This window comes from Oncorhynchus masou, unplaced genomic scaffold, assembly GCF_036934945.1.
Source record: "Oncorhynchus masou masou isolate Uvic2021 unplaced genomic scaffold, UVic_Omas_1.1 unplaced_scaffold_2879, whole genome shotgun sequence".
Classification (NCBI taxonomy): Eukaryota; Metazoa; Chordata; class Actinopteri; order Salmoniformes; family Salmonidae; genus Oncorhynchus; species Oncorhynchus masou.
This window is the reverse complement of record NW_027009304.1, coordinates 1-16,092: the sequence shown is the minus strand read 5'-3', so window position 1 is coordinate 16,092 and position 16,092 is coordinate 1. Positions and strand designations below refer to the sequence as shown.

Sequence of the window (16,092 nt, the reverse complement as noted above, 5' to 3'; positions counted from 1 at the left end):
GTCTGCAGTGCCCATCTCGAACATCTCTTCGCGGTGGACTGTGCAAATATAGCCCAGTTTCTCTCATTCATTGTCTATTGACAAAAATGCAGGCAACGCCTCGATAATCGGCGCTGGAGCTGTTATTTATGATAACATGTCTATAATATGGGAGACCATGGTCACACTTTATACATGTACCACCCAGACCCCACCTCAAAAAACTCGTTTATAGGACCTTTTTCATTATAACCAGGAGCAATTTTGACACCATAGGTAAATAACACAGTAAATAAGTTGTCATACCCAAAGTAAGCTAGATTGTTTTAAAACATATACTTTTTCCTCGTCTAGTCCAATTTGACAACTGTTGCTTGGCACAATGTTTCCCACTAAGACCTTCCCGCTAATTTATAATGTCCAGTTATTCTATCAAACGTTTGAATAGTCTACAGTCAGATACAATTGCCACTGTGACCATTCCTTCTTCGATAACTATAAACGGACTATTTATAGATCGACAAAATAAGTGTCAACTCGCCTGTCGAAGTTCATGCGTGCGGTCTTTCATCATCACTTATGTTACACTTCGTCCGACTCCCTCCGTCACGCCCCTTTATGAATGTGGTGGTGGTGATGGTTTCCCCGATTATTCTTTATATTTTCTCAAATCTTCAAAAGAGCGGTGGAAAAAAGCAGAGAGCAGAAGGGTGTCCAAACGTCGAGTGCGCGCTTCAATCGGCTGCTGGATGGCAAGCTAGTAGCGTGATTTCCTCGTCCGTGTTTTTGGAAGGTGAGACTCCTCGGGGTTTTGACGCGCTTGAAAGGTGAGGCTAGGAGGCCACCCGTTTTTTCACACATGAATCCCAGTGTTCATCGCAACAGATTATATCCCCATATCAAAATACATTTGATGCAACATCTTTTTACCCCCCACTCAATCGTTCAAATTGGCCTAAAAGACCACAGGCGAGAACAGGGAATGCACACGCTTGAACACGTCGCCTGGAGGACGATAACGCCCCCAGTGAGCCTTGATAGTGGGGATGTCATTTCTGGAGGAAGCCATTTGTTGTGCAAGAGCGGCCTCTATAGGTATAAAAGACAGCAGGGTTGAAATTATTGTCGACCTGTCGCCTACTTTATTAATCGATTTCTACCCGATTATGTACAAACTAATCTATACATGCATTATGCATGCATCTTGTGCGAAATTATACAATATATTACGCCATTAATACATCGTTTGGAATCATTACCAATGTCATGTGTTCATGCAGTAGCGATCTCGCTCATGGACACTTCCAACAGCATGGAGAAGAGCTGCCTCTAAATGATATAACTAACCACTGGGATGACTAGTGGCCTCTAAATTATAGAACTAACCACTGGGATGACTAGTGGCCTCTAAATGATAGAACTAACCACTGGGATGACTAGTGGCCTCTAAATGATAGAACTAACCACTGGGATGACTAGTGGCCTCTAAATGATAGAACTAACCACTGGGATGACTAGTGGCTCCTAAATGATAGAACTAACCACTGGGATGACTGTTGGCGTCTAAATCACATGAATATTCACTGGGGTGACTATTGGCCTCTAAATTACATGACGACTGGCCCCTAAATTACATGACGACTGGCCCCTAAATTACATGACTATCCACTGGAATACAACAGGTTGACAATTTGCCTCTAAATTACATGACTAACCACTGGGATGACTAATGGCCTCTGAATGACATGAATATTCACTGGGATTGATATGGGCCTATTAAACAAATCCATCAAATTAAGTTTTATTTGTCACATGCGCCGAATACAACAGGTGTAGTTGACCTCACAGTGAAATGCTGAATACAACAGGTGTAGTAGACCTTACAGTGAAATGCTGAATACAACAGGTGTAGTTGACCTCACAGTGAAATGCTGAATACAACAGGTGTAGTAGACCTTACAGTGAAATGCCGAATACAACAAGTGTAGTAGACCTTACAGTGAAATGCTGAATACAACAGGTGTAGTAGACCTTACAGTGAAATGCTGAATACAACAGGTGTAGTAGACCTCACAGTGAAATGCTGAATACAACAGGTGTAGTAGACCTTACAGTGAAATGCTGAATACAACAGGTGTAGTAGACCTCACAATGAAATGCTGAATACAACAGGTGTAGTAGACCTCACAGTGAAATGCTGAATACAACAGGTGTAGTAGACATCACAGTGAAATGCTGAATACAACAGGTGTAGTAGACCTTACAGTGAAATGCTGAATACAACAGGGTGTAGTAGACCTCACAGTGAAATGCTGAATACAACAGGTGTAGTAGACCTCACAGTGAAATGCTGAATACAACAGGTGTAGTAGACCTCACAGTGAAATGCTGAATACAACAGGTGTAGTAGACCTCACAGTGAAATGGCTTCCTCTCAAGGCCTTTACCAACTGTGCAGTTGAAGACATGTTACAGAACATGTTTAATTCAAGCTTTCAAACAGAAGGTCCACATCAAACATTTAAAATAGAATAAGCAGCTCGAGGGGAAATTATCTAGTCCAGAAGAATGGGTCAAAGATCAGAGAGGGGAATTTATTTTCTTTGCTGTCCATTTGTTGTTGATGTCTATCATGTCCTAGAGAGGGACAGAGGATTGGGACCATGTCCTAGAGAGGGGCCAGTTTCTGTCCAGAGGATTGGGACCATGTCCTAGAGAGGGGCCAGTTTCTGTCCAGAGGATTGGGACCATGTCCTAGAGAGGGGCCAGTTTCTGTCCAGAGGATTGGGACCATGTCCTCGAGAGGGGCCCGTTTCTGTCCAGAGGATTGGGACCATGTCCTAGAGAGGGGCCTGTTTCTGTCCAGAGGATTGGGACCATGTCCTAGAGAGGGGCCAGTTTCTGTCCAGAGGATTGGGACCATGTCCTAGAGAGGGGCCAGTTTCTGTCCAGAGGATTGGGACCATGTCCTAGAGAGGGGCCAGTTTCTGTCCAGAGGATTGGGACCATGTCCTAGAGAGGGGCCCGTTTCTGTCCAGAGGATTGGGACCATGTCCTAGAGAGGGGCCAGTTTCTGTCCAGAGGATCGGGACCATGTCCTAGAGAGGGGCCAGTTTCTGTCCAGAGGATTGGGACCATGTCCTAGAGAGGGGCCAGTTTCTGTCCAGAGGATTGGGACCATGTCCTAGAGAGGGGCCAGTTTCTGTCCAGAGGATTGGGACCATGTCCTAGAGAGGGGCCAGTTTCTGTCCAGAGGATTGGGACCATGTCCTCGAGAGGGGCCCGTCTGTGTCCAGATTCTGTCCACAGGACAGTAGTATTCCATAAGGGTGAACCTCCAGGCCGGAACATACAGGACTGACTGGGGTTCAGGAGTGAGGCCTTCTCTGACGGGCAGTGTACGTTCTGTCAGCTCGGACCTCCCTGAGAGACAGAACACACCACACAACAGTAAGAGACCAGCCTTTCTGTTACAGATCCTACTGGCTTCATCCAAATGGGGTTGTAAGCTATATGAATGTAATAAGTTGATGGTACTAATGTTGACCTGTACAGGATCACCACCCAATGAGAGGGTAAACAGAGGGGTACATACCTGCCCTGTCTTCTCAATGAGAGAGTAAACAGAGGGTACATACATGCCCTGTCTTCTCAATGAGACAGTGTAGACAGAGGGTGCATACCTGCCCTGTCTTGTCAATGACAGTGTAGACAGAGGGTACATACCTGCCCTGTCTTCTCAATGAGACAGTGTAGACAGAGGGGTACATACCTGCTCTGTCTTCTCAATAAGACAGTGTAAACAGAGGGGTACATACCTGCCCTGTCTTCTCAATGAGAGTGTAAACAGAGGGGCACATACCCGCCCTGTCTTCTCAATGAGAGAGTAAACAGAGGGGTACATACCTGCCCTGTCTTCTCAATGAGACAGTGTAGACAGAGGGGTACATACCTGCCCTGTCTTCTCAATGAGAGTGTAGACAGAGGGGTACATACCTGCCCTGTCTTCTCAATGAGAGTGTAAACAGAGGGGTACATACCTGCCCTGTCTTCTCAATGAGACAGTGTAGACAAAGGGGTACATACCTGCCCTGTCTTCTCAATGAGACAGTGTAAACAGAGGGGTACATACCTGCCCTGTCTTCTCAATGAGACAGTGTAGACAGAGGGGTACATACCCGCCCTGTCTTCTCAATGAGAGTGTAAACAGAGGGGTACATACCTGCCCTGTCTTCTCAATGAGACAGTGTAGACAGAGGGGTACATACCTGCCCTGTCTTCTCAATGAGAGTGTAAACAGAGGGGTACATACCTGCCCTGTCTTCTCAATGAGACAGTGTAGACAGAGGGGTACATACCTACCCTGTCTTCTCAATGAGAGAGTAAACAGAGGGGTACATACCTGCCCTGTCTTCTCAATGAGAGTGTAAACAGAGGGGTACATACCTGCCCTGTCTTCTCAATGAGACAGTGTAGACAGAGGGGCACATACCTGCCCTGTCTTCTCAATGAGAGTGTAGACAGAGGGGTACATACCTGCCCTGTCTTCTCAATGAGAGAGTAAACAGAGGGGTACATATCTGCCCTGTCTTCTCAATGAGAGAGTAAACAGAGGGGTACATACCTGCCCTGTCTTCTCAATGAGAGTGTAAACAGAGGGGTACATACCTGCCCTGTCTTCTCAATGAGACAGTGTAAACAGAGGGTGCATACCTGCCCTGTCTTCTCAATGAGAGAGTAAACAGAGGGGTACATACCTACCCTGTCTTCTCAATGAGACAGTGTAGACAGAGGGGTACATACCTGCCCTGTCTTCTCAATGAGACAGTGTAGACAGAGGGGTACATACCTGCCCTGTCTTCTCAATGAGACAGTGTAGACAGAGGGGTACATACCTGCCCTGTCTTCTCAATGAGACAGTGTAGACAGAGGGGTACATACCTGCCCTGTCTTCTCAATGAGACAGTGTAGACAGAGGGGTACATACCTGCCCTGTCTTCTCAATGAGAGTGTAGACAGAGGGGTACATACCTGCCCTGTCTTCTCAATGAGACAGTGTAGACAGAGGGGTACATACCTGCCCTGTCTTCTCAATGAGACAGTGTAGACAGAGGGGTACATACCTGCCCTGTCTTCTCAATGAGAGAGTAAACAGAGGGGTACATACCTGCCCTGTCTTCTGTGACGTAGAAGTCCGTCACTGGCCGCGGGCAGCATTTGGTTCTTTAACGCACACACATATTCATCACTCCTCCCTGCGCCATTATAAGATAAGTTAACAATGTGGGTCGACACACAAATTAACTTCTGTCTTGGTGCATGCATTTCACACTTGTCAATGCTCATATTTGAGAGATACAATAATTATTATACTTATCAATGTTGTGGATGAGCGCATTGTTTGTTTGTTCTGTTCCTCTCTCTCCTTCTCTGTAGCTTCCGGGTATGCTGGAAAAGGACCCGAGCTAAGGGAATTGGGTTGGCTTTATAGTGCCTGTCCCAAATGGCTCATTAATGCATATGGGCATATTGAAAGATATTGTCAGTAGTGATGTAATGTTGTAAATGTTATGTTGTGATATTGTTTAAAACCGTGTTGCAATGTATATCCTTTAGTATGTTTAGTTCATGGGAAATGTAGGTTTCTATTGTTAATTGATTAATTAATTAGGGTTAATTGTTCTGAGGGGAGGGGCTAGCCCTACAAAGGAGCCTCTCTTTCAGTCATGAAGAGGCAGTTTTGGATTGAGCTGTGGATGGGGCAGCATTGTTTTTAAGCTGTCCCATAAGGTAGACGTTGATGGCAGTACTGTTGTTTTTTTGTTCCGGAATTCACTTGTAAATAAACACCTTTGCACAGAAGAACTTTTGCGGTTCCGCCATCTTTTTATTTTGATAGAGGTTAGGTTATCCAGTTTAGCCTTCTGGCCTCTCTACGTGACACTTCTCAATGAGAGTGTAAACAGAGGGGTACATACCTGCCCTGTCTTCTCAATGAGAGTGTAAACAGAGGGGTACATACCTGCCCTGTCTTCTCAATGAGAGAGTAAACAGAGGGGTACATACCTGCCCTGTCTTCTCAATGAGACAGTGTAGACAGAGGGGTGCATACCTGCCCTGTCTTCTCAATGAGACAGTGTAGACAGAGGGGTACATACCTGCCCTGTCTTCTCAATGAGAGTGTAAACAGAGGGGTACATACCTGCCCTGTCTTCTCAATGAGAGTGTAAACAGAGGGGTACATACCTGCCCTGTCTTCTCAATGAGAGTAAACAGAGGGGCACATACCTACCCTGTCTTCTCAATGAGAGAGTAAACAGAGGGGTACATACCTGCCCTGTCTTCTCAATGAGACAGTGTAGACAGAGGGGTGCATACCTGCCCTGTCTTCTCAATGAGACAGTGTAGACAGAGGGGTGCATACCTGCCCTGTCTTCTCAATGAGACAGTGTAGACAGAGGGGGCATACCTGCCCTGTCTTCTCAATGAGACAGTGTAGACAGAGGGGTACATACCCGCCCTGTCTTCTCAATGAGACAGTGTAGACAGAGGGGTACATACCTGCCCTGTCTTCTCAATGAGAGTGTAGACAGAGGGGTACATACCTGCCCTGTCTTCTCAATGAGACAGTGTAGACAGAGGGGTACATACCTGCCCTGTCTTCTCAATGAGACAGTGTAGACAGAGGGGTGCATACCTGCCCTGTCTTCTCAATGAGACAGTGTAGACAGAGGGGGCATACCTGCCCTGTCTTCTCAATGAGAGTGTAGACAGAGGGGTACATACCTGCCCTGTCTTCTCAATGAGACAGTGTAGACAGAGGGGTACATACCTGCCCTGTCTTCTCAATGAGAGAGTGTAGACAGAGGGGTGCATACCTGCCCTGTCTTCTCAATGAGACAGTGTAAACAGAGGGGTACATACCTGCCCTGTCTTCTCCTCCCCTCCAGGATCCAGTCTTTACCCTTCTTTGCAGACTTGCCCTTCATGTTCTTAAAGCGAGATCTACACGAAGACAAACAGGAAATGACCACCAGCAGACACAGGAAGGGATTGAGACACCTCAGCTCTAATCAACCTGTAGTTGTTTTTTTACTCAACTTTAACTTCAATCTGCTCGATGTCTTGTGACAGATTGTAAAGGACGTCACGCTGCTTGCTAAACGACTACCACTCCCTCCTGATTCGGCTGGAACCCGGCAAACACCCGGCGACCACCCGTGACCCCCAGCAAACACCCGTGACCACCCAGCAAACACCCGTGACCACCCAGCAAACACCGTGACCACCCAGCAAACACCGTGACCACCCAGCGACCACCCGGCAAACACCCGTGACCACCCAGCAAACACCCGTGACCACCCAGCAAACACCCGTGACCCCCCAGCAAACACCCGTGACCCCCAGCAAACACCCGTGACCCCCCAGCAAACACCCGTGACCCCCAGCAAACACCCGTGACCACCCGGCAAACACCCGTGACCACCCGGCAAACACCCGGCAAACACCCGGCAAACACCCGGCAAACACCCGTGACCCCCAGCAAACACCCGTGACCCCCAGCAAACACCCAGCAAACACCCGTGACCCCCAGCAAACACCCGTGACCCCCAGCAAACACCCAGCAAACACCCGTGACCCCCAGCAAACACCCGTGACCCCCAGCAAACACCCGTGACCCCCCACCTGAAGCGGCTGACCCAATTGCGCCACCTTAAAGCTATTCAGCAGGCGCAAGTGGAGACACTACAGGCTGAGCAGTGGGTTTCTAAATCCCCATCATGTGATGTCAGAGGGAGGAAAAGCTGCCGAGGCAGTAACTGTAGTCAGGCAGGACGACAGCCCTCTATGTCCATCTGGGTCCGTCAACCTCATCAGGGCAGGGAAATGTGCCTGGCCTGGCCTGAGGAAAAGACCTGCCCAATGTCATCTACCCAACTAGGCTAGTACTTTTATTAATAGGTGTGTTCTTTAACACAGTGGTGGTAATTCAGCATTACAACACGTCTAAAGGTGACAATCTTATGAATCACTTTACCTCCGTCCTGTGAATTGGACTTGATTTGGGACGCTCCCGTCCCACCGTCTCTGACCCCAACCCCTGAAAAACACAAACCATCAGCGTTCAGCACTCAAGACTGCATAGTCTATCGAAATAAAAACCCACCTGTTCTTTTCCTCACCTTGGGTAGGCTTCTCACCTTGGGTAGGCTTCTCACCTTGGGTAGGCTTCTCACCTTGGGTAGGCTTCTCACCTTGGGTAGGCTTCTCACCTTGGGTAGGCTTCTCACCTTGGGTAGGCTTCTCACCTTGGGTAGGCTTCTCACCTTGGGTAGGCTTCTCACCCTGGGTAGGCTTCTCACCTTGGGTAGGCTTCTCACCTTGGGTAGGCTTCCGGAAAACCAACAGACCAAGAGGAACCTGAGGAGAAGAACATCAGTTTGACATTCAAGCACCAACAACATTTACACTTGAGTCATTTAGCAGACACTCTTATCCAGAGAGACTTGCAGTTCAGCGCATTCATTCATAACTCGGTGAGACAACCACATACGAGTCGTACTAAAGTCAAACTGTTCCTCATTAAAGCAGCTGTCAGTTAAGTAAAAAAAAAAGACTTGTTTTATTACTAGTGTGACCACCATAGAAGCTATCCTTATGCACTTTAACTGGGAGCGATGACCACCATAGAAGCTATCATTATGCACTTTAACTGGGGAGCGATGCACACTACTAGTGTGACCACCATAGAAGCTGTCATTATGCACTTTAACTGGGGAGCGATGCACACTACTAGTGTGACCACCATAGAAGCTATCATTATGCACTTTAACTGGGGAGCGATGCACACTACTAGTGTGACCACCATAGAAGCTGTCATTATGCACTTTAACTGGGGAGCGATGCACACTACTAGTGTGACCACCATAGAAGCTATCATTATGCACTTTAACTGGGGAGCGATGCACACTACTAGTGTGACCACCATAGAAGCTGTCATTATGCACTTTAACTGGGGAGCGATGCACACTACTAGTGTGACCACCATAGAAGCTGTCATTATGCACTTTAACTGGGGAGCGATGCACACTACTAGTGTGACCACCATAGAAGCTATCATTATGCACTTTAACTGGGGAGCGATGCACACTACTAGTGTGACCACCATAGAAGCTGTCATTATGCACTTTAACTGGGGAGCGATGCACACTACTAGTGTGTATTTGTATTTGCCAAAGGGTCAAATCGTTACATCTCTAACAAGCTCTGTACACAAAACGTTATTCAATAAAAAAAACTCTATTGGCTAGATATTTCAACTCTCTGTATGGTAAAGCGTTACATGATGTCTGGTAGAAAAGGCTTAGGAGTCACATCTAATTCTACATACGTTAACAATCTAATCACATCCTCTTCTTTTTTTGGCGAGACAGATTGGGAACCAAGTGAAGAATGTTGTGGTGTGCGACGGTCATTTAAATGTGATGATGGGCTCAGCAATGTTAGGATGTTAAGATGTTAAAAGTCCTGTCCATCTGACAGACCCCACTCAGCCCCGAGTCACATGTGGATGGGACAAGTTATATACACACACTCAGCTTTAATGTCTTGTTCTCCTTTTTATTTTTCCTTTATTTTACCTTTATTTAACCAGGCAAGTCAGTTAAGAACACATTCTTATTTTCAATGACGGCCTGGGAACAGTGGGTTAACTGCCTGTTCAGGGGCAGAACGACAGATTTGTACCTTGTCAGCTCGGGGGTTTGAACTCACAACCTTCCGGTTACTAGTCCAACGCTCTAACCACTAGGCTACCCTGCCGCCCCTCCTACCAGACCTATTAAATTAATGAGAGCCCTCGGACGTCCCCTGGCCGGTACACCCACCCCACATCTACCTAGATACAGGGCTGGTCCTAATGACCCTCGGACGTCCCCTGGCCGGTACACCCACCCCACATCTAGCAGGATACAGGGCTGGTCCTAATGAGCCCTCAGACGTCCCCTGGCCAGTACCACTACCACACATCTAGCAGGATACAGGGCTGGTCCTAATGAGCCCTCAGACGTCCCTGGCCGGTACACCTACCACACATCTAGCAGGATACAGGGCTGGTCCTAATGAGCCCTCAGACGTCCCCTGGCCGGTACACCTACCACACATCTAGCAGGATACAGGGCTGGTCCTAATGAGCCCTCAGACGTCCCCTGGCCGGTACCACTACCCCACATCTAGCAGGATACAGGGCTGGTCCTAATGAGCCCTCAGACGTCCCCTGGCCAGTACCACACATCTAGCAGGATACAGGGCTGGTCCTAATGAGCCCTCAGACGTCCCCTGGCCGGTACACCTACCACACATCTAGCAGGATACAGGGCTGGTCCTAATGAGCCCTCAGACGTCCCCTGGCCGGTACCACTACCACACATCTAGCAGGATACAGGGCTGGTCCTACCCTCAGACGTCCCCTGGCCGGTACCACTACCACACATCTAGCAGGATACAGGGCTGGTCCTAATGAGCCCTCAGACGTCCCCTGGCCAGTACCACTACCCCACATCTAGCAGGATACAGGGCTGGTCCTAATGAGCCCTCAGACGTCCCCTGGCCAGTACCACTACCACACATCTAGCAGGATACAGGGCTGGTCCTAATGAGCCCTCAGACGTCCCCCTGGCCGGTACCACTACCCCACATCTAGCAGGATACAGGGCTGGTCCTAATGAGCCCTCAGACGTCCCCTGGCCAGTACACCTACCACACATCTAGCAGGATACAGGGCTGGTCCTAAAGCCCTCAGACGTCCCCCTGGCCGGTACCACTACCACACATCTAGCAGGATACAGGGCTGGTCCTAATGAGCCCTCCAGACGTCCCCCTGGCCAGTACCACTACCACACATCTAGCAGGATACAGGGCTGGTCCTAATGAGCCCTCAGACGTCCCTGGCGTTACACCTACCACACATCTAAGGATACAGGGCTGGTCCTATGAGCCCTCAGACGTCCCCTGGCCAGTACCACTACCACACATCTAGCAGGATACAGGGCTGGTCTAATGAGCCCTCAGACGTCCCCTGGCCGGTACCACTACCCCACATCTAAGGATACAGGGCTGGTCCTAATGAGCCCTCAGACGTCCCTGACCACTACCACACATCTAGCAGGATACAGGGCTGGTCTATGAGCCCTCAGACGTCCCTGGCCGGTACCACTACCACACATCTAGCAGGATACAGGGCTGGTCCTCAGGCAGGTTCCAGCTCCACAGCCCTCCCTAGAGGCCCTGGATCTCAATCACCCGAGAACTGGAAATCAATGAGGAAATTCTTGAACTGTTGATTAACTGTGGCCTAATCATATTACATTCTACTATGTCTCAAACCCAGTTCTGATAGCTTCTATGGGGTGACAGGGTGGCCTAGTGGTTAAGAGTGTAGAGGTGGCAGGGTGGCCTAGTGGTTAAGTGGAGGGCGACAGGGTGGCCCTAGTGGGTAGAGTGGAGGGGCGACAGGGTGGCCTAGTGGTTAGAGCGTTGGACTAGTAACCGGAAGGTTGCAAGGCAGTTAACCCACTGTTCCCAGGCCGTCATTGAAAATAAGAATTTGTTCTTAACTGACTTGCCTAGTTAAATAAAGGTAAAATAAAACAATTCTATCAAGGACGGCCTCTGATCAGTATGTAAATGTTAAATGCAACGACTTGTATTCAAAACACAGTGATTCACATGCAGCCCATAAGAGGTCATTGTCAAACTCTGGACTCACTTTTGAAAATATTTCTTGGCCTCCTCTTCGTTGTAGAACTGCATAATGAGTAGAAATCAAAACAGAAGAAGTTAAGTGCTGTACCAATCAAATGTATAAAGTCCATTGTACATCAGTAGAGTGTTTAGCTAGCTATACATAAACCCAGGCTAAAACCCCAAATGTAGTGCACATAATGAACTAAATGAATGACCAGTCACTTGGTATGTAGGTATTTGAGAGCAGATCACTAGAGAGCAAACGTTAAGTCTTCCTACAGTTAGCGGCTAACAGGGAGCTAGCTAGCTCTCATTACTGTCTTTAAAAAAACCAGTGAACATGTCATACTAACCATTTTTAAGCGGGGCAATATGCTCTGGTTTTCGACAACTTGACGCCATGTTTTTTTTTTTGGTTTAATACAAGTTATCCAACAGTGATCGATTGAAACCAAAATAAGTTGTTCTGATGTCTGGATGGAGCTGGAGCTCGACATGTCAGTATGACGTAGAATGTCTGCGCCGGGGGGGGACAAGTGATTTAAGGAGGCAGCCACAGTTTAAAATTTAAAAATACTTTCAGAAACGACTTCAACAACTAAAACTTGAATTAAATGCATATATAAACCCAATTTTAAATCATACGAAAAATTCAGTTGCACAGACTATCGCAAACTCTTTTTACATAATACCCGAGAGGAAGAGGTGACATTTGATAACGTTCAAGCCTCAATTTCTCTTATATAATTGAATGTCAGAACACGTTTTTGTGACCACTTAACATTTCCATAGACTCTCATGTGTCTGCTATATATTTTAACGGATACCACCCCTGTATTTTCTCCATGGTCGCTGTACCTGCTGCTACGGGAGAATGGAGGTCAGTCGGAGATTGGGGAGCGAAGCGTACAGATTTTCAACTATCAGAAGCGCACCGCCTCATTCCCTCCGCTGCGCCAAAGGTCAAGAAAACAGAACGATGTCAGTAAGCAGCAGGTTCTATAATTGGAGCCAGAACCTGTAGAGGCAAGGTAACCGCACCGCGGATTTACAAATGTCAGCAGGTGTCAACAAGGGACATTCGGCAAGTTCCTGGGAACCGGAAAATGAAAACCTCGAAAATAATGCCCTTGAATGCATGGAGTTAAGAGCACAGAGCTCAAATACTTTTTAGCCTAAAACAAAATTAAAAATCAAATCAAATCAAATCATGAGAACAGACTGGGTTATGGGACATTACCTCAAGTTTGTTCAATTTCTGATTTACTTTTATTAGACATTGATGCTAAACCCTCCATTAAATGAGCAACTGTTCTGCCCAGTGTATAGCCTATGTCCCAGGGTAAACTAGTAATAACAGTACACAGGATGACTTGTTGGAATAGCAGAGGTGTTGTCATGGCCACCTTTCACCCTGAAACCTTTGGGTCACCTCAGCAGCTCCAAGAATTCAGCACGGTCAACCTGGCAGAGCAGCAGTCAGGCCGGTTAAGACCCTGACCCAGAGGTCCTGTACTCCACCAGGGCTCACAGCTGGAGGAGCAAAAACAACCAGTCAGACCGAATGAGGTCGGGCAAATAGAAAAGGGAATGAACATAACAAGTAAATATACACTACCTTTCAAAAAGTTTGGGGTCACTTAGAAATGTCCTTGTTTTTGAAAGAAAAGCTATTTTCTTTTGTCCATTAAAATAACATCAAATTGATCAGAAATACAGTGTAGACATTCTTAATGGTGTGAATGACTATTGTAGCTGGAAACTGCTGATCTTTCAATGGAATATGTACATAGGTGTACAGAGGCCCATGATCAGCAACCATCACTCTTGTGTTCCAATGGCACGTTGTATAAGCTAATCAAAGTTTACAGGGCAAATTGGCTCTAACCAGAATAGAAAGAGTGGGAGGCCCCTGTGCACAACTGAGCAAGAGGACAAGTACATTAGTGTCTAAGTTTGAGAAACAGACGTCTCACAGGTCTTCAACTGGCAGCTTCATTAAATAGTACCCGCAAAACACCAGTCTCACCGTCAACAGTGAAGAGGCGACTCCGGGATGCTGACCTTCTAGGCAGAGTTCCTCTGTCCAGTGTCCTCAGTCCTCTGTCCTCAGTCCTCTGTCCTCTGTCCAGTGTCCGCTGTCCAGTGTCCTCTGTCCAGTGTCCTCTGTCCAGTGTCCTCTGTCCAGTGTCCTCTGTCCAGTGTCCTCAGTCCTCTGTCCTCAGTCCTCTGTCCTCAGTCCTCTGTCCTCAGTCCTCTGTCCAGTGTCCTCAGCTGTCCAGTGTCCTCAGTCCAGTGTCCTCAGTCCTCTGTCCAGTGTTCTGTCCTCAGTCCAGTGTCCTCAGTCCAGTGTCCTCTGTCCAGTGTCCTCTGTCCTCAGTCCAGTGTCCTCAGTCCAGTGTCCTCTGTCCTGTGTCCTCTGTCCTGTGTCCTCTGTCCAGTGTCCTCTGTCCTCTGTCCAGTGTCCTCAGTCCTCTGTCCAGTGTCCTCTGTCCTCTGTCCAGTGTCCTCTGCCCTCAGTCCTCTGTCCAGTGTCCTCAGTCCTCTGCCCTCAGTCCTCTGTCTGTGTTCTTTTGCCACATCTTAATCTTTCATTTTTTATTGGCCAGTCTGAAATATATATTTTTTTGCGACTCTGCCTGTTAAATCTTCAGAGCTGCTACTTAATTATGCTTCCTGCTTTACTGCCTGAGACAACTATATTGTAGTCTAGGGCCGTATCCACAAAGCATTCAATGTCATATTAACGTTGTTCATTTATGATGTTAAAAGCTAAACTGAATTGAAATCATCAGTCCTACAGTGAAATGTTTTTATGGCTAACAGGCCCTTGGCCCTAATTTACCAACGTGACACTATTTAAGTAGACCTATTTGTTAAATATTCATGCATATTAACACACAATTATACAAGCATATGTCTAATACATGACACTGGTGGTCTCTTTGTAGGATATACAGCACCTTTGGAAAGTATTCAGACCCCTTGAATTTTTTCCACATTTTGTTACGTTACAGCCTTTTTCTAAAATGGATGACTTTTTCCCCTCATCAATCTACACACAATACCCCATAATGACATGACAATACCCCATAATGACATCACAATACCTCATAATGACGTCACAATACCCCATAATGACATCACGATACCCCATAATGACATCACAATACCCCCATGAAGCAAACACAGTTTTTTCGTAAAACCTGGTTGCAAAAAACCCAGAAATATCACATTTACATAAGTATTAGACCCTTTACTCAATACTTTGTTGAAATATGTTTAGCGATAACAGCCTTGACTTTTCTTTTTTCTCATGGTCAGAAGAGTCGTTAGGTGCCTTTTAGCAAACTCCAAGTGGGCTGTCGTGCTTTTTACTGAGCAGTGGCTTCCATCTGGCCGCTCTACCATAAAGGCCTAATTGGTGGAGTGCTGCAGAGATGGTTGTCCTTCTGGAAGGTTCTCTCATCTCCACAGAGGAACTCTGGAGCTTTGTTAGAATGACCATCAGATTCTTGGTCACCTCCCTGACCAAGGCCCTTCTCCCCCGATTGCTCAGTTTGGTCATGCAGCCATCTCTAGGAAGAGTCTTGGTGGTTCCAAATGTCTTCCATTTAAGAATGATGGAGGCCACTGTGTTCTTGGGGACCTTCAATGCTGCATAAATGTTTTGGTTCCCTTCCCCATATCTTTTGCTTGACACAATCCCGTCTCGGAGCACTACAGACAATTCTTTCGACCTCATGGCTTGGTTTTGCTCTGACATGCACTGTTGATAGTACTTCCGGCGCCGACAGAGATGGCCGCCTCGCTTCGCGTTCCTCGGAAACTATGCAGTTTTTTGTTTTTTTACGTGTTATTTCTTGCATTAGTACCCCAGGTCATCTTAGGGTTTCATTACATACAGTCGAGAAGAACTACTGAATATAAGAGCAGCGTCAACTCACCATCAGTACGACCAAGAATATGACTTTCGCGAAGCCGATCCTGTGTTCTGCCTTTCACTCAGGACAACGGAATGGATCCCAGCCGGCGACCCAAAACGACTTCGTAAAGAGGGAAACGAAGCGGTCTTCTGGTCAGACTCCGGAGACGGGCACATGGCGCGCCACTCCCTAGTATTCTTCTCGCCAATGTCCAGTCCTTGACAACAAGGTTGATGAAATCCGAGCAAGGGTAGCATTCCAGAGGGACATCAGAGACTGTAACGTTCTTTGCTTCACGGAAACATGGCTCACTGGAGAGAAGCTATCGGAGTCGGTGCAGCCAGCTGGTTTCTCCACGCATCTCGCCGACAGAAACAAACATCTTTCTGGTAAGAAGAGGGGCGGGGGCGTATGCCTTATGGCTCACGACACGTGGTGTGAT

The 16,092-nt window shown here is 47.3% G+C and overlaps 1 protein-coding gene and 1 pseudogene across 4 annotated transcripts; one reads left to right on the top strand and one right to left on the bottom strand.

Moving 5' to 3' along the window:
* Positions 1–2,260: 2,260 nt before the first annotated feature.
* On the bottom strand, positions 2,261–12,233 carry LOC135533986 (uncharacterized). 4 transcript variants are annotated; one of them, XM_064961150.1, is made up of 7 exons: positions 12,078–12,233; positions 11,747–11,784; positions 8,163–8,400; positions 8,018–8,080; positions 6,904–6,984; positions 5,147–5,234; positions 2,261–3,402 (listed from the first exon to the last, which is right to left on the bottom strand). In XM_064961150.1, exons 1-5 carry the CDS (start codon positions 12,124–12,126, stop codon positions 6,965–6,967), a joined length of 408 nt encoding a protein of 135 aa, XP_064817222.1. In that variant the 5' UTR covers positions 12,127–12,233; the 3' UTR covers positions 2,261–3,402; positions 5,147–5,234; positions 6,904–6,964. The 4 variants fall into 4 exon arrangements, 2 of the variants coding, with proteins under 2 accessions (XP_064817222.1, XP_064817223.1); XM_064961151.1 differs by lacking the exon at positions 5,147–5,234; XR_010454615.1 differs by lacking the exons at positions 11,747–11,784; positions 12,078–12,233 and adding an exon at positions 9,934–10,422 and having other exon boundaries at positions 8,018–8,400.
* A 365-nt stretch (positions 12,234–12,598) lies between these two features.
* Positions 12,599–13,306, top strand: LOC135533985 (uncharacterized; annotated as a pseudogene).
* Positions 13,307–16,092: the final 2,786 nt, after the last annotated feature.